The 24,853-nt window shown below is 43.2% G+C and overlaps 1 protein-coding gene across 2 annotated transcripts in view; it reads right to left on the bottom strand.

Moving 5' to 3' along the window:
- LOC149875098 (uncharacterized) overlaps positions 1–24,853 on the bottom strand; it is an 89,745-nt gene that overhangs the window by 4,791 nt on the left and 60,101 nt on the right. The window contains exon 4 of one of the 2 annotated variants that reach the window (XM_090031731.1): positions 14,508–14,626. The exons of the other annotated variant lie outside the window; for it this stretch is intronic. Within the exon in view, the coding sequence (XP_089887857.1) occupies positions 14,615–14,626 (12 nt within the window). The 3' untranslated portion in view covers positions 14,508–14,614. Of the gene's footprint in view, positions 1–14,507; positions 14,627–24,853 lie in introns of those variants that run through there. 2 annotated transcript variants of the gene reach the window in all.

Here is a 24,853-nt window from a genome sequence, read left to right as displayed (position 1 = left end):
TCTGTGGATGGGATTTATTTTTAAGGCCTCTTAAGTCCAATTTTCAATTAAATTGTTCCGTTATTAATGTATTTGCATTGTGGTAGCATGCCATTACACCACTTAGGATGGGTGCCCCACAGAGATGTAGAGGTGGTATGCATATAAAAGTTAAACTGGCTTAACTAAAATAATTAAGAGAATTTTCCTGTGCATCCATCCTTTTATATGGATGCACCTGAATTAGTTTATATCTGACTAATATTGGTAAAAATTGGTTCCTTGATGAAGAGCTGCTTTAACATTGCAGTGATTGTAGGTAAACTAATGTCTGCAAATCGCATTGCTATCCTCTAATAGAAGGCTTTTTATGACTGCTTTATTATATACATGTCTCCTGTTGTGACAATGCTGTGGAGTAACCGATAGCTGATTTATTGTGATAGGACCAACATTATGGTAGTTGAACAGTTTTTTTACCGTCTTAGAGAGAGGTTTTTTTTATTTTGAAGAAATGCTCATAATCGGAAGGCTACATTTGCTTAGATTAGTGATATGTTGGAGCAAACCACATTATAGTGGTGGAGATATTGGCAATGTTCCTTCAGCCACTGATGTCAGCACACTTTCAAAATAAAGAACAATTGAAATTCACCCTCCATGCTCAAAAATCTTGATCATCTTGTGCTCCTAATGATCCATAATAATTAGCTTAAAATATTAAATGAAACCAGGACAGTTCTAGGCATATTCACCTGCACTGGGCACTTTCCTGTTAATGTCAGTACCATATTTCCTTGAATCCAAGATTAGTTCCCCCCCCCCCGCCCCCCGCAAAACAACGTGGAAAGTGGGGGAGCTTCATCTTGGATTCAAGTGCCACCTGGAGCGGGCAGTAACTCAGCGCTGGCTTTGGCTCCAGGCTTGGGGCTGAAACTGGAGCTGAGCTGCTTTCTGCTCTGGGCTACCATGACTCCTTTGGTGGGGGAGGGGGCTTGCTGCATGGGAGGAGCATGAGGAAAACCATGGGGTGGGGGGAGCCCACAGCCTACCCTCCTTCTACTACCCCCCATACCTATGCCAGCCCCTCCTCCACCCAACTACCCCCTCCCCTCTTACCTTCTACTCTGGCTGTAGTTCATCCAGCCCTGACTTAGCCTGGCTGGGAGCCACTTTTTCCTGGCTGAGCTGTGTGGGGCTGCCACTGCTGCTGACTGCCCTGAACCAGAGCAGAGCTGCAGCAGAAGGTAAGGAGGAAGTTGGGCAAGGAGTCACGGTGGGCAGGTATGGGGGAGGGCAAGTGGCAGGGCTCAGACATAGGCACAGGGGGGCAAGGGATTGGGAGGCAGATTGCAGGGAGGAGTAAGGGGTGCAGAGGCAGGGAACATGGGGGCAGGCACAGGCATGGGAAGCAAGAGGCAGGGGCCAGGAGGAAGGCAGTAAGGCAGGAGGTGTATGGCATGGAGCAGGAACAGGCATGGGCACAGGGAAACAAGGGGCAGGGGGCAAGCAGGGAGGGCAAGGCATGGAGGTCTGGCCTACTGTGGCTTTCTTTGCTACAGCAGTTGAGGGAACAAATTTAAGATGACCTTTTACTAATTAATTTCGATACCTGGAAAATTATAATGTTATAATAAATGTATAATTTTCCATGTATAAAACCTAATTATTGGGGGGCTTGTCTTATATTTGAAGTCATCTTGGATTCAGGTTAATGTAATAATACTCATGTATCCACAATAACACTTGTGCACTAACGTCACCTCTCCTTCTGTCTTCAGATGTCAACTTGGTGGGGCTTTGATGCATAGCAAAGTGCATTATGGGTAGAGTGGTAATACCTTGCCTACAAGGCAATTAGCTTCATTTTTTTTTTTTTTTGAGTCCAACTCACTTTTTTGCCTGTTAACTGCCAGTGTGCCCTGTTGGCCCTTAACCTGCATTCTGTGATCCAGAAATTAAATGACTTGTTGAAAATCACACTGCAGAGCTCCTAACTTCCAGTTCCCCTAGGTTTATTTTTCAGCACAAGACTACCTTACTGCTTCATTGGTGGCTGCCTAATTGCAAGTAGATAAGAACCATATCTACTTGGACTTATACTTACAGCCTAGAAATAAGGTCTTGGGGACTAAAATAAGAGTAAATGGGAAAAACCTCTCCTCTGACTGAAGAGGTAATACGTACCCACTCTCCAAGTGGGGCAGTTCTGTGTAAGTGAGCATTTTTATAAATGTCAGCAAATGCTTCAGTATTTAGTGTTTTAATATTTGTAACTTAATACAACACTCTGGTTATGTCTACATGGTCCCCAACTGCACAGTTGCTACTGCGCAGTCTTTTAGTACTTGCTTTAGCAAGTCTAACCACTGTTACTGTGCAGTCCCAGTGGTGCACAGCTGGTTTCTGACTCTGATGAGCAGTAGCTTGTTGGTACTGTGCGGTAGCATTGGTGTCACATTTCATGCCTGCAGATGCTACATTGCCATGGCAACAAGTTATGTCACTGCAGCTTGTTGCTATGGTGATGTAGCGTCTTGTGTAGACACACCCTCTGTTTATGAGCATTTACTGGATCATACAGCACTGCAAGTATAGTAAATATTATGTTTTTTATGAACACTGAATAGGTCTTCGACGGTCTCATAACCTCCAAGTAAACCTAATTTTTACTTTATCTCAAGGCTCAGTTCAGTCTCAACACTAGCTGCAAGGAACTCGTAGTAGCTACTGTGTTTCATTGTCATAAATAATGTCTATAGAAAAATTTGAATGTAATATAACTACAATGCAATGCGGTATGCCAGAAACCTGGTGACCTGAGGAAGGGCACTTTCAAAAGCTTGTCTAATATCTTTCCTGTACAGTTAATCCAATAAAAGATGTCACCAAAACGCTTTTTTATATGTCCTGGATCTTCAAGGCTACAACAAAACTCTAACCTTACTAAAGAAATCTGATGCTCATGGTGCTTTCAAGTACTGAATACTTTCTTAGCTGGTATAGTTGATATTATGCTTTTCGTGAACACTGAATACGTCTTTGTAAGTCTCAGAACCTCCAAGTAAACTTAATTGTTACTTTTATCTCAACGCTCAGTTGAGTCTCAGCGCTAGTTAATTTCAATACTAACAATATCTTGTGTTTGGAACTAGGTTGTCAGGGGCTTTATTTCACTTGGTGAATGCAGTAAGCTTGACTTCTTTCTATCTATGTATATATCTGAGTATTTTCTATATATACCAGTTCAGGGAGGGCGGGAGTGTAATATATAATACACATATTACACCCCTCCCAATTTGGTAAGCTTTAACTGAGCTGGATAAGCATGAAGTTAATCTCTGGGCGGTGGCACAGGAAGAAGGTAAAGCTGAATTACCAGGAGATTATACTGTGACACATCTCTCCACAAACAAGTGTTTTAAATCTCGTACATTCAGTTGAGTAAAGTGTAACTACACAAACCTTTTCCTCTGATAGTGAGAATGCAAATAGCGCAACATCTGTTTCAAAAAGGCAAGCCAGACTGTTTAGTGGTCTATTTATCTGTAACAGCCTTGGGTATTCTGAGTATAGTTTTACATTTTGGCAAAAAAACCCCTTGGATTCTGAGCTAGGTGCTTTTAAAAATTATACCTTATATATTTAGTTTGATTTCTAACAGTAAACATATAGGGCACTTTTCCATGTAACGCGCTACCTAGATACACCTCACGAAATGGCAGCAAAAATCACCATTTTGTTAGCTTAATCGTGTCTAAAGATACACGTTGACCGGGTTTTATTGTGAGAGATTTCCAATTATTGTGTTAAATTAAACCACCTCCAACATGTTTTATTTTTAGCATGGGAAATTATGTCAATAAGATTATTTTTATCGTAATAGGTTTTAAATGTGTATCCGAGATACAGCCAAAAATAGGATTTTCTCGGTTCTGCCATGATTTGCCCATGAGGTGCTGGTTGGCTTCACTCAGAAATCCATGCAATATCTGTTGCAATGCAGCTACTACACCTCCCCTACTCCCGAGCCCCCTAAAGATTGCTTGCACTGTACCCTTTCAGTGCACTCCTTCCTTCTGAGCACGGTTGGAGCATACACACAGTGTCGTGCCCCTGCTGTGACTTTGGGGCTCCCCCCCCCAGGGGGCAATGCACATTTTCTCAATTGCCATTTATAAAACACACAAAAATTTGCTCAGTGGCCCAACATTTCTACCAGTGTTCACATTATTTATTTTGCAACACACAAACAACTGTACTTTACAGATCAAAACCTTTTAATAACAGAATTTAAAGTAACAACCATCAATCGATAAAACAAACAAACAACAATGGCCCTCAAATAATCGACCAGTAAACAATTGTGCCTCTTGGAACACTTGGACACCCATCTCATTTTCACTTCTGTCAAAAGACAAATTTGAAATCTTTACAATAGGTCCTCACTTTAGTAGTAAATGTGAAAGTAATAAAGAATCAAAGTAATTGGGCTTTCTTCTCACCCTACACAACTGAACGGCATAACTTCATTTTTTACATGTCTTTCAGATTAAATACCTACGTAATCAATCAGTGTCCTGATTGATAGTATTGCTCCTCCATCTGGGTTGCGGCACCAGATGTGGCAGGGCGAGGAACAGCTGGCAGGGGAGATGACATTGAGCAGTTAGCTTATTCACAAATTGTACTAAAAATCGTTGGCTTTTTCAAAAGTGCCACACCACTGGGGAATTTACCAATGTCCTGCACTCTCATTCTTGGTGCTGGTCCCCAAACCCTGCTGGCGGCTGGAACATTTGGAGTGGTGCAGTGCTGGCAAGGGGGGCGTGGAGGGGCAGAGTGGGACAATGTACACAGCCATGTGTACTAGAAGTACTGTGGGTGGTCTAAACCCTAGCACCCTTTGAGTGGGTAAGGGAGGAGGAGTGGGTGCCCATGCCTGAGGCAGTGGCAAATGCATTCTATTTGCAATATGGCTTGGGTAACATTGGGGGCAGTTTGTCCGTGTTGTCAATCCTTCACAACTACCTCTGTTGAAAGGCATGGTGTGGGTTTGTTGGTTCCTTCTGGTCTGTGTTCGGTTCTGCTTTCCTGTGGTGTTATGATCAATCCTTTATGATAGATGATCTAGGGTGTGTTCTATTGCCTTTGTAAAGGGCTAATGGCTGATCACCAGTGACCATTAATTAAAGTCCTTTGAGGTGAGAAGTGCCCTCAGCCACCAGGCACAAAGACACATTTCATGAGCAGGCCCCAAACTGTCTGTCACCAGTCTCATGATTCATATTATGGGGTCTCTCCCTGTTTCCCCCCACCCAGCCTCACATTAGGGGATTGCAACCCAGACCATCCTCCCTGTGTGACTGTCTTGGACTTCCATTTCCCACGACCCCTCCCCAAGCCTTCCTCTCCTCCTTCTAACTTTTTGCTCCCCTGGACATTTACACAGTCCCTGGGACATGGAAGGCACAGCATGGGTTCCCTACAATGTCAGCTGCTTGTCCACCAGGCCACTCAGCAACCATTTTCTGCACCCTGGATCCCTCACAGTATGCACCCCAGACTCCTGCAGCTCCCAGCACTGTAGACTCTTTACCGGTCTGCCAATTCATGGGTCCCTGGGTTTCTTGCAGGTGAGGGCTCGCCAAGTCAGACTTTCAAATTTCCTGAAAAGAAATAGCTCACCTTTTGTATAGCACCCATTCACAACTGTGTTCCTCTGGTCATTTTTTTTTCACCATCCCACATTTTGACGGTGGCCCTGAATGGCCATGCATGCTTTGCTACCCCACAGTACTGCCCAGGGCTACCCAAGGGTTGTCGAATCCTGGGTGCTTCACACCCTGTCTGTCATCCTTGTTTGTTTGCTAGTTTCAGGGTGTCCCCGGTGTTCTCCTAAGCATCTCCCACATTGGCATAAAAGGTGCCCCTGAGACTGAGCCCCAAGGAGCCTTTCCACCCTTGGCACTTCCATTGCGCCAGCCATTACCTGTAGATCCTGTTGGTTTTGTGTATTACTTTGTGTTTCTTGCTTAATCTCACAAAGCACCCCAGTGACACTTCCCACAGGCCAGCGAACTTGTTGGACATTTTCCTTGATTCATTCTGTGCATATGTTCAGGCTCTTCATGATCTAATTGGTTTGCACATCAGCAGTCCTGTTGGTCCTCCTAGTTGTTCTTGGGGGAAGGGTAACAATCAGAACTGTAACATGAAATGTGATCGAACAGTAATCATTTTTCGAAAGGTAGGACTCAGCTATCTCTGCTGTGTGGGTGCACCCCCAGGTGTGCTCAAGCATCACTTTATAGTGTTTTGAGTGACCTATCCTTGGAAAGGTCACACCCAGCAAAGCAGTACATTTTGCAGGCATCAGTAGCAAAATTTGGTGCCAAAAGCAGATGCTGATTTTGCAGAAATACTACTATATGCTTGCTTCACAAACACTACTGTGAATAGGCTTGTTTTGTCATTGCAAGGTGGAAAGAAGAAATAGGATCCCAGTATGCTGAACTAGGAGGAGTTATACCCTTTGGGGTGAAACAGCCTTGTCAAGCATGCTGTGCTGGGGTTGTGGTGATGATGGCTAGCACTGGGTGCAGGTCAAGTGCTGCCATGGACACTGTGAATTCCCTTTAGAAGACCAGGCTTGGCAATGGTTTCCTGTGCATTTTTTGGTGTGGGTGTCTACTTGTGCCATGCACAACTTGGGGAACTGTTGGGGTGACCCTGGTGAGCCACTAATTAAAGGAACAAAGTAAATTTTTGACCGGTGGGTGAAGCAACTTTGCATGCTTGGAGTGATCACCCCAGCCACGTAAGCCCGGAGTGGGTGCTGGGGGCACCTCCGGGTAGAGGGTGTTTCTAGGGTGAACCTTGAAGGGCTGGGTTTCCCAGCCATGGCTTGCAGCTTTCAGTGGACCCCACACACCCCAGAACTCACACACCATCACAGCTTGTGTACTGCTGGGCGATGCACACTCTCAACCATGTGGGGTGCAGAAAAGCTGGGTACTGGCATGGCAAAAGCCTAGGGCTGGGGGCTTCCTGCCAAAACCATGTGCAGGATGGCAGGTGCAGCCTGTGGAGGCAGAAAGTATCTTTCTCTGGGGCGCCCAATAGTCTATCAGAGCTGGGTCAGTTCTGGATTGAACCATTTGGCACAGGGTGATCAGGAGACACTGCCATGATCTGCTAGTGTGCTCAATGTTACAGGGGAGCCATGCTGGCAATGGGGGCCCTGCCTGGCTGAGCACTGGGGTGGGTGGGTGACCCTCACCAAAACCACACTTAGGCTGCCAGGTGGGGGATGTGCAACCCCTCCGCCCATTGGCAAGCCTGAAGGGGTGCCTCGTGCCCACGGTGTCAGAGGGTGCTGGGGCAGCACTTGCATGGGCAGCTGCCATTGCCTAGCAGCACAGCCTGCAGCATTCAAAAGCTCATGTGACACCTAAATTGCTGAGGGACCTAGGATCCCTCATGCTAAGAGAGAGTCCTTTTTCGGGGGTTTGCAGTAGGGGCAGTAAGAAAGGGGATGGGGAGGAGTAAGGAAGAGCCGAGGCAGGAATGAACAGGCTTGGCAATGGTTTGCTGACCACAGCAGAAAGGTAATGCTGTTACAGGAGGGGAGCCAACAAACCCTAGGCACAACTGAATCATAGTAATCGGAGATTCAGGAAACCGGAATTGACATGCAAATAGGATAACTGATAACACAATGTCTGACTGAGCAGAAAATGCTTCCAAGAACTGCAAAAAAATTGTGCTTATGCGAGGTGTTCGCCAAACACAGTACCTCACCTTTGTGGAAACCACAACAGTGACACCAGTGATGGGAAGCGGGGAGGGTTGGCAAGGGAGGGGGCATGTGGAGTATGGGTACAGTGGCAAAGAACGCCTGATAAAAGAAGAGAGAAACTGTGTTTGCATGGTTTACAAATGTATTGCCTGAGGCAAAATTGCAAGCATGCTTGAAGTTGTTTTTTTGAAAGCATACAATGAGGGTTAGCCCTTTGGGTGCTGGAATTAGGGAGTGTGGTGACCATGCCGCTCCCTGCAGCGCAGGGATATTGCTTCCCAAAAAGTGGACCCCACACTTTGCCCATGCCTGGCCCAAAAACGCTTTGCCAAGTGGACAACAATATCTTGTGGTGTGTGAATTAGGGGCTTGGCTCCACTGGAAATGCCGTGAATCACCCCCTGTGATGGGAGGGGGAAAGGGGATACCATGTACATTTGTTGGGGAGAACACCAGGAGACAGCACCCAACAGCAAATAACTAGAGGGTACAGTGCCCAGAAATCCCCCCATAGTGCAGAGAGAGTGCTTCCCAAAAAGAGGACCTCACACTGCTTGTGCCTGGCCCAAAGAGGCTTCACCAAGCAGACAAAAATATCTTGCAGTGTGTGAATTAGGGGCTCCACTAGAAATCCTGAGGGGAAAAATGAAAGGCATCTGACCTGAAAAAATAAACCAGTCACTAAATACATTCCTAAACTGCCCCCTGCTGTAATTTTGTACTTGGAGGTGAACAGGGTAAAATTGTTATGAGGTGCCCCCTAGCATCTTTTACTAGTAATAGCACATGAACCCATAATGAGACTTAAACGTGTTACATAAGGTACATGCTATGTCATTCATCATGGTACATTATGACAGTGAAAAAAACCTAGGAATATCTTAAGTTAGAAAAAGTCGATACTGTGGACAATGGCTTCTAAGCACAAGTAGATCCAGGATTTTCCAAAAGGGGGTGGGGCTACAGGAATAGTGACTGGTGCTGCAGGAATGGTTGCACTCCATGTTCCCAGCCTTCCTCCCCTCTACCACAGTGGACAGACCATGCTGCAGAAGCAGGAGTCAGGGACTGTTTTTTCACTCCTCAAAGAAGGTAAAAATTCTGCCCTTCTCCCCACTCAGAGGCACATTCCCACCCTTGCACCTCCCCCTTCCCCCCCATGTTTCACTGCTGCTGTCCCCACTGTCCCAGGGGTGAGGGGAACTCCAGAGCCACTCTGCCAGCTTCGCCTGGGCTGTACAGCAGCTGGGCTCAGCCTGGGACAGCAGTGGCAGCAAGAGAGTTTCCCTTATCCTGTACCTACTCCCAGGCTCTTGGGAATGCCCAGATGGACCAGTCAGGGAAAGGGGGAACCCTCCTGCTGTTACTATTATCCTAGACTGAATCCAGCCCCTTGCTGCCTGGCTAGGGTGGACAGAAATGGCTCTAGAGCTTCCCTCTACCCCTGGTCTACTGGGAGTAGTGGCAGGTGGGAGAGGAAGAAGAGAGGATGTGCCTTTGAGCATGAAGAGAGAAGAGGAGGGGAATTCTGATCTGCTTGGGGAACTTAAATTCACTGGCTGCTGCTTCTGCAGTGTGATCAGAAAGGGGTGTACCACTGCACCTGTTCTGGATATGCCCCTGAGTGTAGATGGGCCCCAAGCCATTGAATTTATATTTAATGCAGTTCTGAAAGCTTAAGGATGTTTGCATCCACTTCAGCTTGTTCCAGACAGGAAAGAGAAGCACATTATTAAGATTTGTTTCCAGATTTCTTCAACTATGAGAGCAGGTGTTTTTGTGGGTGCATTATTATTGGACCAGTGGTCCAATAAAAGATATCACCCACAAAAATATTCGCCTTGTATAATTCCTGGACCATCGCATAATTCCTACAACATCACTTCAACATAACTCAAATATGAGAAGCATTTGGATCTGGGGATTTGGTTTGGGCCCATTTCTACTTATGAATATGTCCAGCTGTGGAACATGAGTAACAGACAAAAAAAAAAGGTTATACAAAAGAATAATTATTCAGAGTTATAATGCAAGAAAGAACAGGATGTTAGTAATGCTGCTTAGCAGCTGTAGTTGCAGTCCAGGCACTGCTGTTTTCATCAAGGACATAATGTGCTTTCTATTAATGTAAAGTAAAGCACTCACTTTGCACTGGGATGTACTTAAGGGGAGGGAGCAGCTTACCAAGTGTTTCTTATAATTAAACTGTGCAGAACCACTGTGACTCGCTGCTATTTCTAATATCATTATTTAAAACTGTTGGCAACCATATTAGTGAACATGATTATAAACTATTGTCTTTTAAGGGCTTTCATTTTGTAAGCCTTACTCATGCTTTAATTGAAGATCCTTGGCATAAAGACCATTTTTCTTCCTTTGTTTGGTTCAGTGCACATTTGTAGTGTTTAGCAAATAATAAATAAAAGCCATGGATAGTGTGTGAGACTGTAAAGCACTCATAATGCAGCCTACTGTAAAAGTTTCTCTTCTACCATATTTTTTTCACATACAACAAATACTTTTTCCCCAAAAGTCAGCTACTGGAAATGGAGTGCACATTATACCATAAGAAATACCGTAAGAACAAATTCTGCCACTGTCTGAATGCAACCAAAAGTAAAATCTGCAGCAATCCATGCCTCCCTGGTGGCTGGGGGGGGCATGGTGGTGGAGGGAGGGTAGTGGCAGTGGTGGGAGCATGATGACAGTAAGTGGGGAGCTCCTGCAGATGCCACTGGCACTGTTGTTGGTGTGGCGGGGTAGCAAGTGTCTACCAGGAGTCAGCAGCCAGTGGGGATTGCTGACCACCCACAGACACCATCAGTGGTATTGGTAATGGGGGGAGGGACAACCGGCCGTAGATGCTACCAACACTGTCAGTGGCACATTTTTGTAGGGGGTGCATGTGCACTCGCATGCACCCCCTACGTGTCGCCTCTGGTTCATATTTATACTTCAGGTTGTGTTGTATATGAGAAAATACAGTATATGACTTCTCCTTTTGAATGAAGAAGATTACTTTTGATAAAGGATTCTTCCCTAATGGACACTGATAGTAATGCATCTGAGATTTTTTTTTTTTTTTTTTTAGCTCTTTCTTTGTGTATGTGGATGCACTTGTCTGACACGCATACCATCATTTCTCATCAAACTAGCAAAAGCAGCAGGGGCTAGTGCTGGGATGCCATTGTGACTGTGCTGGCATTAAGGATTGACTGGGAGATTAATGGGTATTATGGCTCCTGGAAGAGGCATTAAAAGGAACTTTGACTACTATCAAATATTTTCATAGATCCACAGACATTAGGACTGGAAGGGACCTCGGAAGATCATTGAGTCCAGCCCCCTGCCCCAGGGGCAGGAAGGCAGCAGGGATCATAGGATCCCAGCAAGATAAACATTCAAATGTCTCTTGAAGGTGTTCAAAGTAGATCTGGTGGCAGTCTATTCCAAACCTTGGAGGCTTGGAAAGTAAAAAAAGTTGTCTATGTCCAGCCTGAAACGGTCATGGAGGAGTTTGTAACTGTTCGACCTTGTCATCTCTTGGGGAGTTCTGGTGAACAGACATTCCCCCAGATCCTGGTGAGCACCCTGATCAATGTGTAGGTAGCTATCAGATCGCCCCTGAGCCTGCACTTTTCCAGGCTGAAGAGTCCTGTGGCTCTCAGCCTCTCTTCATAAGGTCTGTTTTCCTGATCTCTGATCATGCGCGTGGCTCTCCTCTCTACCCTGTCAAGCTTCTCCACATTCTTTTTGAATTGTGGAGCCCAAAACTGGACGCAGTACTCCAGCTGCGGCCTCACCAAGGCCGAGTACAATGGGAGAATAACGTCCCGGGATTTGCTTGAGAAGCATCTATGAATGCAAGCCAGTGTTTTGCTTTCTTTACTAGCAGCAACATCACATTGAAGGCTCATGTTCATCTTGTGCTCAATCCCCCAAGTCCCTTTTGTCCATAGTGCTAGCCAGTGTAGCACTGCTGAGCCAAAGGATGCTGCAGGTTTTTCTTCCCAAGGTGGAGAACCTTGCATTTTTCAGTGTTAAACATCATCTGGTTCTCATCCGCCCATTTCCTGAGCTTGTCAAGGTCAGCCTGGATTGCCTGCCTATCTTCAGTTTAAAAACACCAGGATTATATTTATGTAAGTCAGAGGGTTTTTTTTTATCTTGGTGCCTCATATTACTTTGGGAATATTTTGCCTACGTACATTCTGCTCGCTGTTTCAAATAGGCACAATATTCATCACTCCTTACTTTATTGTTACTACAAATTCTAAAAAGCTAATGTGTTTCACCCCAGAAGTCTCTCTTCCCATGTTGGGTAATGGGATTCATAGAAACTCAAGTTATGAATTATGTTTTCTCATAAAGAAGTAGTGGTATGGGTGCGTGTTATGCAAGCACTGGGTAGAGTTTCATACTGCTATTACTTATAAAGGTTGAGTACAGTTTTGCAGTTAACGGAGGGAGTTAACTTGAAAGTTGATATTCTTAATAATATTAATATCTTAATAACAGAAAATGGAGACCTTCAAACTTCCCATATACTTAAAATCACTGAAATCTTCAACATAATCAACATTTAAAATGAATGTTAGTTTTTACTGCTGCTGTTAAAATCTAAAAATATCAGCAGTCTTCTGCAGAGAATTCTGTAAGTACCAGTCCTTTTCAAAATACCCACCCTCTCCTTTGTTTTCAATAGGCCACTGAGATCAGGCCCTCACACCCATGGTTAAGAAGTTAAGAAATTAAGATGGAAACCAGTGGCAATGAAGGAGAGGAGAAAGAGGCTATAAGCATGATACATTTTCGGGTGTTTTTAGTAAGAGCAAAGGATCTGGAAATGAAGGACTAGATTCAGAAGAAGACTAACTTGCTCAGATGGTAGAGGATGAGAAGAAAATGGTTGTGTCGCTCTTTTTTGTAAACTAAGCATTTGTCAGTCTTTTGGCCATTTAAAAGTGAATTCTGTTATTTCCCCATTGTAATGATGTACTTTATGCTCTGAGAAAAAAAAGATAGTTTACAGTAGTGGAATTGATAATTTCAAAATAGCTAAAGCCCAATGGTTAGATTACCTGAGGCTTGGGAGAGCTGTGTTGATCTTTCTGTGCCTCAGTTTCCTCATTTGTAAAATGAGGTTAATAATACTGTTGAGAATCTATAGGTGAAAAACACAGTATCAGGGACAGTAATATTATTATGAAATCTAAAGTACAAACAATATACAGGATGGAAGCAAAAGAAATCGATGTAAATTGAAGGTCATGTAGTAGCTTAAGTTCCTTATGTACAGGTTTGATGGGTCTAATATATTGGAATACACACACACACACACACACACACACACACACACACTCACTCACGCAAGCTAGTGTATTGTCCATCAAGAATGACAGATGAATTTCAAATAACGCCAATGCTCACAGTAGCCTCACAGTAGCTGGGAGCCTGGCTCTCACTTTTCCTCAGCTGTCTCTCGCTCTGCCCTCTCCACCACACTGGGCTCCCAGCACCCTTAAAGAGCATTATGGACATACAGATGCACAGACAGATGGACTAGGTCCTTTATATATGCAGGCAGTCCTTGACTTATGTTTCAAGTTACAATGTTTCTGTGAAGAAATGAGTGTGAGTGAGACAAAACAGAAGGGAGAGTGGCTGCTTTTTGAAGATACAAGCTCCAAAAGAACGAGAAGAGAGCAAAGAGACATGAGATTGGAGGAAACTGAGGGAGAGGAGAGAAACAGGATCATCAAGGGATCCTTCAAAAGAACCATGAGGAAGCTAGTTAAACTTATTTGATTGCTGAGAGAACGTGGGGTGGATTCCCAGAAAGGCTACAAGCAGTGCAGGAGCATCGGGGCTGCAACAGTGGAAAAAAAAATGAGTAAGAGGTTTTATATATAAAACCATTTGCATATATTAAAAGACTGTTTTTTTTTTAAGAGAATCCAAGATTATGTTTAAAGGAGAAGTCTGGTGGATGACTCCTCCAGTAGTATAAATAAACAGGTTTACATAGATAGATCTGAAGAGATAAGGTCTCTCTTATAGTTAGGAAACATTGAACAAAAAAAGGAAAAAAAGAAAAAAGGAAGAATTCCAGGGTTGAAACAATTCATTAATACTAAGTTCAGTTAATGTATGTTGTATGTTTTATAGATTAACATTGTTTTATAGGAAGAGTTACAAAGTTAAGATTTTAAGAGACATTTGAAAGACAGGCAGTTAACCTCTTCTGTCTGATTGTGTTTGGAATTTGAACAAAATGTAAAAGGAAAATAAAGAAAAGTAATTGATCTTAACCAAACTGTGATTGAATATCTAACTTCAAGTTCTGATGCCTACATGAGTAAGTGGATTTAATGATCTATACAGCCCACATGTGCACTCCTATTAAAAGATTGCGGTAAAAGAGAACTAAGCAAAAATAAACCTCTGGACTAATAACATATATAAAGTTAATATTAATAATAATAACATCAAAGACATGGCAGGAGAGAAAGCTGGGGCATACCACCAACACACAAAATAGTGGCAAGCGCAAGAAAGGGTATTATAAGCTATCACAACAGTTTTGCACTTGCAACATCTATAAATTGATACCCTGTTTCAAGTTTCTGACATCAGTTTTGACTTGACAACACTTGATCTGATGACAAGCCATGCCAGCAAACAAGTTCGTTGCATCGCCCATCTCCCTGGAGAACATCTGTCCAAGCTTCCTTGGACACTGCCTTTAAGAAAGCAGCCAAGACTCCTGAGAAGACTCCAGCCAAGAGCCCTTCAAAACGTCCAGCAAAGTCTCCTCAAAGAAATCCTTCCAAATCAATGTGATTGCTATTTACAATAAAAATACATGAATTTAACTGTATTACTCATCTATAATTGATTCAGTACAAAATTCTGGGTTATTTTTGGTGAAAATAGGGTATCGGGCCTTGGTTCAGGAACCAATCCCCCATTTATAAAATTGTTTCCTATGGGAAAATCAGTTTTGAGTTGCAATGTTTCGACTTAAGATGTGGTTTTCAGGAACTAATTGTGTTGTAAGTCTGAGGACTGGTTGATTGTTTGTTTAAAATGAGTACCTTTTCTGTTTTCTGAGTGGAACTTGTATAAGAGGAGAGATGGAAGTAGGAAAAGATTATAGGAGAAACGAGCAAATGGGACACAAGTTTTAGATTCATATATCACAATTCTGCCAATAATTATGACAGTTATTTCATTTCTGTTCCTTGGCACAATGCATTCTGCAGGACATGGGAGCTGGCAATGGTCCTCCAGAGGAATGGGGCATTGCTTATTTTCAGTCTTGGTTATCCTCCAGGGTGGCATAAGGCAGTATTCTTGTTTGTACAGTTCTGACTTCACATCACCTCAGCTCTGTTTCATATGTCATCCACATGGGGAATAGTGTTGTGCATGTTGGAAAATCAGCATGAAAAATTATTAGTTTCTTAGCATTAGAAAGTAGAAAAAGCTAAGATGAGAAGTGCAGACATACCCAAAGATGGAGGAGTGCCAGGAGGAACAGAGAGCCCCTGCTTCAGTTGTGTGACATGTTCTGTTTTTTGTTTTTAGGTTTAAGTCCCTCTACAAATTAGTGAACTGGGATGTTAGACTCTTTAACTTGGAGAACATAACCAGAGAAGTGTAGGTGACTGGGCAAACCCGGCCAAAACCATTGTTTTTCTTACTAAACAATGCAGGTCTCTTCAGATCACAAACTCATGTCAGTGATTCGTAGAATCATAGAAAATTAGGGTTGGAAGGGTCCTCAGGAGGTCATTTAGTCCAACTTCCTGCTTAAAGCAGGACCAGCCCCAACTAGATCATCCCAGCCAAAGCTTTATCAGGTTTTGAAAACATTCAGGGATGGAGCTTGATGATCCAACTTCACCTGCTCAGAGTATGCAGATGGAAAAGCTCAAACATCTTTGCTATTTCTCTGTAGAAACTAATTGAATTTAGTTGTAAAACATCATTGGTAGAAATTAAAAGATGCTAAAGACCTGCTACCGCATTCATGTAAAGGTAGAATATCATCTTCTGGAGATGGAGAATGTAGTTGATGACTCTTGATCTTAAAAACAGAGTTAAGAAGGTTTCTACAATAGCAATGTGCTAGATGGACTCCTTATCACCAAAGTGAAAGGAAGATTTTAGTGACTTCCCTACCCTATGAAGTCACTGTAATATTTCATAGACATTAGGGCTGGAAGGGACCTCAGAAGATCATCAATGTTGCTAAATAACCTGTGCTGTGGGTGACATCTTTGACATTCACAAAACTATCATTGAAGAACAAATGATGGACCAAGTTCTTCCAAAATTCTATACTTAAATTATGAGAAGGCTTTCTTCTGTGTGGTTCACATCTACAAGGTTTTCACCCTGCCATACCCATATACAATTGAATAAAGTCCAATGTCGTGGTACATTATCAGTATACTAGGAATTTTTTTCAGAAAGAGAACATAAAGCTTTGAAGCAGCACTATTTTAGCAAACTGATGCCGTATTTCCTCAGTTATGGGAAAACACATTTATTTAAATGAGAAAGCAAATAAACAGATTTTTACAGTCTCTCAAGTACTTCTCTACATAGGCATCTACACTGCTGAGTGCATAAGGGCTAGAAGAGATGAATGGAGAACATTTTTTGGAAGCATCTGTTAATATCTTTGGTGCAAATTGCTGCTCTGTAGCACCTCTGCCCTCTTGCATACCTGTTTTAGGAGAGGTGCATTCATTATATGATCATATAGTAGTGAGTGTGACTGTTGACAGACATTAATAAATATTGGGCCAGGTCTTTCAGAGTAAAGAAGTAGGAATTTTTGTCCACAGTGTACATGATGTGTTAATTAAGTGACATCTGAATAGAAGTTGGTTTTCATGCAAAATCTTGATTGATTATGTGATATTGTTATGGAGATAGAAGGGATTAATAGAAGGGATTAATAATGAATATATTCTAATAAATATTTTATGTTCATTGGCTGTGCATTATAATAGTAACCAGAGTGAGACATCTTTGCTGATTGCTAAGCTACTGCTAACATCAGATTTTACAATTTGGAGAAACACATGAAAAGAAAATATTCTCAGATGTTACTAGATCACAAGCTGTAAACTAAGCATTTGTCAATCCTTTGGCGATTTAAAAGTGAATTCTGTTATTTCCCCATTGTAATGACATACTTTATGCTTTGAAAAAAAATGATAGTTTACATTAGTGGAATGGATGTTTTCAAAATTCTCAATACTCTTTATATAAAAGGGGGAGGCATAGCACTGGCTTGGGAGTTTGAGATATCTGCATTCTGTTGTCAGATTTACCAGTGATTTGGAGCAGGTCATTTCACCCTTGGCATTATCATTTCTTCAGATAAGTAGCTATAAAATAGCTACCTACAGGTAGCTAATACTTGTGTACTACTTATAAGAAGACGACATTTTCATGTGGTTGTAAAAATCAATCTGGTATTACTACTTGTTTTCTTTGGCTACCTACTGACATTGATGGGCCTCTGCCGCTTGGTTGCTTCCCCCTTCCCCCTTTACTCAAATCTCAGATCCTCTGCTTTATTTTTTCTGGCCTTGACTTGCATGAATAGTGCTCAGGTATTTTTTTTACTTAGTCACCATGCTCTTTAAACAAATGTGGCATCTTATGTTCTGAGATGTTTAGCTAACACTATATTTTTTTGAGTACCACATACCCCTGATAAACACATACTTTGTTTTTGGAAGACAGAATGAAAGAGGGGAAAACATTTTTCCAGAGTCCTGGACAGCTTTGTGGCTTCTGTTTCCAGTCCTCCTGCAAGCGTAAAGTATCCAGGAGGTGCGGTGTCCCCAGGAGACATTCTAGGTGAGGCTGCAGGAACTTCCTGGTGTGGCAGGACAGCAAAAAAGGCTGGACTCCAGACTCCTACATGAGCAGTAGTAAGACTGCTACTTCCTTACTGTAAATTGTTCTTTACTATATTATTCATAGGACCTTATATATTGTTTCCATGCCATAAACCTACAGAGCTCATTTAGGTGGCTCAGTAGTTCTTCAGCCAAAAGCTACTGCCTCACCAGCAGCTGTGAGAAGGTTAACCCTGGACTCTGCCACTGCTCTTTGTATCCCCCCGGGAGAAATGGAAGTCATCTTGTGAGCCAATTAATCTTTGTCTGCTTGTTCTATTCTACCCTGCCTCTATTCCACTGAATCAAAAACAGATTCCTTGCTTAAGATACACACTCCAATTTTGGAGGGCTAAGTTTTGGGTGCAAGGGTACATGTGGTACGTGAGTAAATATGGTATTTGGTTGGGGGGAAAAGTCTGTGTTGTGTTAAGTTGTACATCAAAGGTCATTTTAGTGCATTTCAGAATTTCCTTGCTAAAGGAAAATGTTTACTTGTTTATGAGCTGTGTAGTAAAGGTTTTACTGTTCACAGGCATAAATGACTTATTGTCAATGCAATGTGTTTTTCCAAAGCCTGAGGTAAACTATTTGTAATGGAAATTAACACTGGAAAATGGGAACAAAATGTTTCCTTTTTATTAATTAGTCTATTAATAGCCACCACGAAAATTCAGGTGACGCAATAGAAAAAAACAAGATAAGATCAAGCCATTTTTTATCTTATTTATACTGCCATAATGACAAACCAGATGAAACCTTAATTATGCAGTTACATGACTCCAATAGTCTGGTGACTGTAGATAATTACATTTGCAACACACATTGAAAGTGTCAACAGAGTTGTAAAGCACTCTTTAAACTTTCTTTTCTTTCTTCCTTTCTTCCTTCCTTTCTATACAGATATAGCTAAATGCCAAGATAGAGACATGATAATTTTTTTGCAAATATGAAAATATTTATGAATATGAATAATTATAGCTTCATTTTCTGTAGCTTCATACTTTATATTTTCCAGATATTGTACATGTCTATCCAGAAAAGAGGACAGCAATCTTTTATGCACATTGCCAAAAATTGAACGAGTACAGCAAACAATTAGAGCTGAAAGGTTTTGTATTTCCAGTAGAATAAGATTTTTTAAGGCAGCACACTTAGTTTATTTCTAGTCTATACTCAAACTTTTCAAGTAAGTCAAAACTGTAAGTGTGATTTGTTATAATTTTATTCCAAGCTTGCTAGAATAGAATTTTTTTGCTTTGATAGCATCTCATTAGAAAGCTCATCCACTTTATTTCTCCTATGGGATGGGTTAGAAGGTCTAATGTCTGGAAACTTTAAGCCAAGTTTTCCTTCAAATATTAAATTTCTCTTTTAATTGCCCTAAATACTAATACTGATCTCTTTTTCTAGTCTGAAATTATCAAATACACTTTTAATGAGACTGGAAGAAATCCTATTGTGTTTATTCAGATGTATGCAGATTTTTTATATTTCTGTGTTCAATATTCTAATATATCCTATATATAATAAGCACTAAAGTGTATGCCAGTGATTCTCAAACAGGGCACAGGTCACCCTGGAGCACTGCAAGATCCTTAGGAGGGTGCCACAGGAAGTGTGAGGAGATAAAGGAGGTATAAGGAGATAAGCAAATAAGAGCAGGTTTAGGCTTTACCAGTCTAGCTACTCCTCCACTCCTACTGTCTGGCCCCTCTGTATAAGGTAAGCACTGTAATAAATAAATTAGTTTTTGAAACGGGGTGCCAATTAATTCACAAAAGTTATGGAAGAGTGTCTTTAGCCTAAAAAGGCTGTGAAACATGGTATACAAATCTGTGAGTTCAGCAAACATATGGTGGGAGCCAATAAAAATCTATCTGCTCAGTTCATCCATCATGGTTCTTTTACACTGTCTTGGTTCAGATTATACCAGAAGCTAATAAAGGTCTATTAACCTGATATAGGAGGACCTGTCCCAATGTTTTTCAAGGAAAATATTTTCCTTAATATTTCTGATATTTTCCTTTTAAAAAAATTATATATATATTCTGTTGTGTCACATCACAAGCTTTTCTAGTACATTATGCTTCTAAGGAATTTCAATGTTCATGCTTTTCCAAATGTTCCTTTACCTAGCGCTCTGATTTTGACAGATAGGCAGTATAGAAGGGTAGGATGCAGTTTTTCATGTGAATAAGTGTGAACTAATGAGACCTAAGAGCTATTTTTCTCCTGTCGGTGATTATGATGCTCAGCCACCATGACCTCTAAAACTTGGAATATACTTTCTTACTTTGCTGAAACAGCATTAATAAGAGAATAACAATAATATCCCATGAGAGGTTCGTAAGTGTTTGGAGCACTGGACACATCATAAATTGAGATTTGAAATGAAACAGAAAATAATAAACAACCACTAACTAGCTCTTACAAAGCACTTCTTATCACTAGATCACCAACTATTTTGTGGAGAAGGTCAGTATCATTATCTCTGTTTCCACTTGGGGATTATTAGTATCATTATCCACTTGCACAAAGGAGGCACAGCTGGGGGAAAGGTCACCAAGTAGCAAAAGCCAGGAATAGAACACAGGACTCCTAAGTCCCGGTTGAATGCTCTGTCATCAGGATGCACACAAAGGGTCCTGGCAGATGTCATTTTTGTAGTGCTACAAAGTTTATAGCACTACAAATTATGCAGCTTTTAGAGTGGACACATGCATTAGGCCTGTGCAAAGCATCTAGTATTGGCTTCAGATTCAGCCGATTTGGGGGACAGTGATTCAGTTCGAATCACTGTCCTGAATTGATTCAGCTGAATCTGATTCAGAGATTTGGCTGCTGCCAAATCTCTGAATTGCCCACATCCCCCACCCACTCTCCCAGTCCCATCAGTGGCTGCCCTGCTTGGCCCCAGATCCTGGCTCTTTGAAAAAAAAAATTTAAAAAAAAAAAAGCCCCGCACTCACTGGCTCCTGCCAGGCCGGGGTGGAGGGGAGGGCAATCCCTGCTGCCACCTACTGTCCTTCTCTGCCCTACACTGCATAGGTGGGGCTCTACCATGAGCCCCCAGAAGCCCTAAGGCCACTGCAGGAGCCCGGGAGTTAAGGGTTTTTTATTTGTTTGTTTTTTTAAAGGCCATGAGCTGGGGTGGGCAGGGCAGCCATTGATGGGGCTGGGAGAGTGGTGGGGGGGCTGGGGGACTTGTGGCAGAGCCTCCACACAGAGTAGGGCAGTGGAGGGCAGCGGGGATTGCCCCCCTGCCTGGCAGTGGCCAGTGAGTGGGGGCTTTTTTTTAAGGAGCTGGGGCTGGGCAGGGCAGCCATGAGGGGGTGGGGGGCTGGGAGAGCAGGTGGGTATCAGGGGATGCTCAAGGGGGTTGGGAGAGCAGGCAGGGGATGGGGCCTGGTGGGGGTCCCCCATGGTCCCTCCCCCACAATTTACCAGCATGAAATCCAGGTCCAACTCCTTGCAGCAGCAAGCAGGGACTGCTTAAATCTCTGAAGCTCTCCAAATCTTTTCCAAATTGATTCAGAGAGCTTCAAATTGATTCAGACCTTTTAACTGGCCTCCTGATTTGATTTGGATTTGGAGATTTGGCCACTAAATTGGGCCGAATCTCTGGATTGAATCAGCACCTGAAGCTTTCTACAGTCCTAATGTGCATAGGCCTTCAGCTGGAGGGCAGCAATATTGTCCCAAAGGCATGCTCGCCAGCCAGGGAGAAAAAAGAGGCTGCCCCTTAGCTTCCCAGATTTCCAGGAGAGCTTGTCAGTGAACTGGACAGGCTTGCTGACACTATGGCAACTGCTGATCAACCAGAGACTGAAGCAACAGCTGCCGGGGGGGCTGATCCTACTGTCTCCAGTTGAGAAACAGCAGCTCTTTAAAGTTGGTGGTGCAACTGCCTGCGAGCTTTTCTGGGTGGCAAGAGCTGACTGGGTGGAGAAACTGTCACTGTCTCTGCTGCTTCCAGGTGGCATGGGGACAAGGCAGCCTGCAGGCCCTTCTGACTGGCCAGGCTGGAAGCAGGGAGGGAAACCAAAGCACTGGGGAGTGGGGAGCAGTCCTAAGACCTCGACACATTACATTCACATTTTGTTGCAATAATCTCACATATAGAGTGAGACCATTGTAATGTCTGCCGCAGCTCATTCATTGTCATGAGACATCTTTCTCTCAGAGCAGCAGCAGGGGTTTCATTTCAGGTGGCAGCAAAGGGCTTCTGAATACTTAGTAGGTGGGATGTATGGGTGTTTACCTGTGTGGATGGGCAGGGCCAGTTGTACTCATGTCCTCCAGGCATACACACTGACTTAAGGTGGTGTCGAGAGGGCATTTTAGCATAGTGAGTTGTGCAGCCAACATCCCATTGATATAAATGCAATACTACACACTTCCAGGAGACATAGTTTAGGGCTTTCTGCAGACTTAAGCAATGCCATTGAATTAATCACACAAAGATAGTTGCCTCTGAACCAATTATTTCAGACTATCGTGGATTACCCCTGTGTCTTCAGATTGTTATGGGTCACATAGGTGAAATCTTTCTTTCAGACACTGGGGTGGGAGCCAAGTCTGTTGGTCTATGAGCACAATAGGCTTATTGTGTCTGTGCCCTAATCCAGCCCTAACTTTTGTATAGCTAGGGATATTGCAGAATCTCTGTCATTGGAGATTTTTAAGCATAGGAAAGACAAATACCTGTTAGATATGGTGTAAATAATGCCGATCCTGCTTCAGGGTAGGAGGATGAACTATATGACTTCTTGAGGTCATTTCTATCCCTGTTTTCTGTGATTCTATCATATATTATGCAGCTTTGGACTCATACAACAACTTAAGAACTATATCAGTAGCCTGATATTCTCTCTGTGTTGACTTCAAAAAAAGTACAGACAGCAAAACCAGCCATTGTACATTGCCTTTGTAGATCTAACCAAAGCATTTGACACTGTCAATAAAGCAGGTTTATTCGCAGTCCTAGAAAAGACTGTATGCCCACCAATCCTGTTAAGTCTCATCTGTTCCTTCCATGACAACATGAAAGCAACTATTCAGTTTGATGGGTCCACTTTGGACAGCTTCAAGATGAAAAGTGGAGTGAAGCAAGGATGTGTTCTTGCCCTCACACTCTTTGGAATCTCCTTCTTGGTATTCCTGAATTGTGTATTTAAAGACATGGAAGGTAAAGTGTACCTCCCCATAAGGTTGGACAGGAAACTCTTCAACCTTTCATGACTTAAGGCCAGAGATGAACCAAGCAAATCAGCTGTGTGGGGCCCCACCCCCGGATGCAAGGAAACTGGTGGAGGGTTTGGCAGCAAGAGAGCGGGGATGCTGTGGCCATTCTGCCTGGCTCTGTGGGGCCCCCCAAAGCACGGGGCCTTGGGTGGTTGCCCCAATTTTCCCCCTCTGCAGGGAGAGCCCTGATTAAGGCAAAGACTAAAGTTAGAAAGGTGCTTATCAAGGAGCTCCTAATTGCTGAGGATGCTTCCCTTATATCCCACAATGAAGACCTACTACAAGAATTCATAGATTGCCTCTCAAGAGCTTGCCAGGCATTTTCTGTCATCAGCATAAAGAAAACAGGTGTGCTAGGACAAGGAGTCCCACAAGATCCAGCTATCATCCTTAATGAGAACCAGCTAGCAGTAATCCAAAAGTTCAGTTACCTAGGTTCTACAGTAACTATCAACCTTTCACTGGATGAAGAACTTAATGTTCATATCCGGACTTAATGTTCATCCCATCCTCATTAAAAAAACTAGGAGACTATGGTGTCGATGCCTACATAGTCAAATGGGTCACTAACCGGCTGGAGGGCTGCACCCAGAGAATGGTGGTGGATGGGTCATTTTCTACCTGGAGGGATGTGGGCAATGCGATCCCCCAGGGCTTGGTCCTTAGGCCTGCACTGTTCAACATCTTCATCAGTGACTTGGACAATGGGGTAAAATACACCCTGTTCAAATTTGCGGATGACACTAAGATGTGGGGAGAAGTGGGCATGCTAGAAGGAAGGAATAGGCTGCAATCAGATCTGGACAGGTTACAGGGGTGGGTGGATGAGAATAGGATGGGATTCAACACTGGCAAGTGCAGGGTACTGCACCTGGGGAGGAAGAGCCAGCAGCATACCTACATGCTGGGGAACTCCCTTTTCGTCAGTGCAGAGGCAGAAAAGGATCTTGGAGTCATTGCTGATGTCAGTATGAACATGGGCTGACAGTGTGGGTATGCAGTCAGGAAGGCCAACCATACCTTGTTATGAATCCAGAGATGCATCTCAAGCAGGTTCAAGGAGGTGATCCTCCCCGCTCTATGCAGCACTGGTCAGGCTGCAGTTGGAGTACTGTGTCCAGTTCTGGGTGCTGCACTTCAGGAGGGATGTGGACGACATGGAGAGGGCCCAGAGGAGGGCCACTCACATGATCAGGGGGCAGCAGTGCAGGCCCTACAAGAAGAGGCTAAGGGACCTGAACCTGTTCAGCCTCCACAAGAGAAGGTTGAGGAGTGGCCATTAACAAACTAGTCAGAGGGGACCAGCAGGCATTGGGGGAGTCCCTGTTCCCCCAAGCACTACCAGGAGTGACTAGAAATAACGGTCACAAGCTGGCAGAGGGTAGATTCAGACTGGACATCAGGAGGCACTACTTCACAGTCAGGGCGGCTAGGAACTGGAACTAACTTCCAAGAGAAGTGGTGCTGGCTCCTACCCTGGGGGTCTTTAAGAGGAGGCTAGACTAACACCTTGCTGGTGTCATTTGACCCCAGTACTCTTTCCTGCCATGGCAGGGGGTCAGACTTGATCTACTCAGGTCCCTTCCGACCCTACAAACTATGAAACTATGAAGAAAGGCTGCCACCACCTTCAACAGACTAGTTAAAAGAGTATGGAGCAACTCAAAGCTTACAATTAAGACCAAAATGCTAGTGTATAAGGCTTGCATACTCAGCACTCTCGTGTGGCGGGGAAACATAGAGAACTTATGCACATCAAGAGAAGAGGTTAAACAGCTTCCACCTGTGCTGTTTACACCACATCATAGGCTGCAATATCCACTTTTAAACATAACAAAACTTAGTTTGGCTAGGTCTCTGGGTGGAGGAAGGAGGTTATGCTGCAGAACAGAGTTGGAGG

Source organism: Crocodylus siamensis, chromosome 1 (assembly GCF_052110815.1).
Source record: "Crocodylus siamensis isolate JL-2025a chromosome 1, ASM5211081v1, whole genome shotgun sequence".
Classification (NCBI taxonomy): domain Eukaryota; kingdom Metazoa; phylum Chordata; order Crocodylia; family Crocodylidae; genus Crocodylus; species Crocodylus siamensis.
Note: the sequence above shows the minus strand (reverse complement) of the source record. Positions and strands in the feature narration are given on the sequence as shown.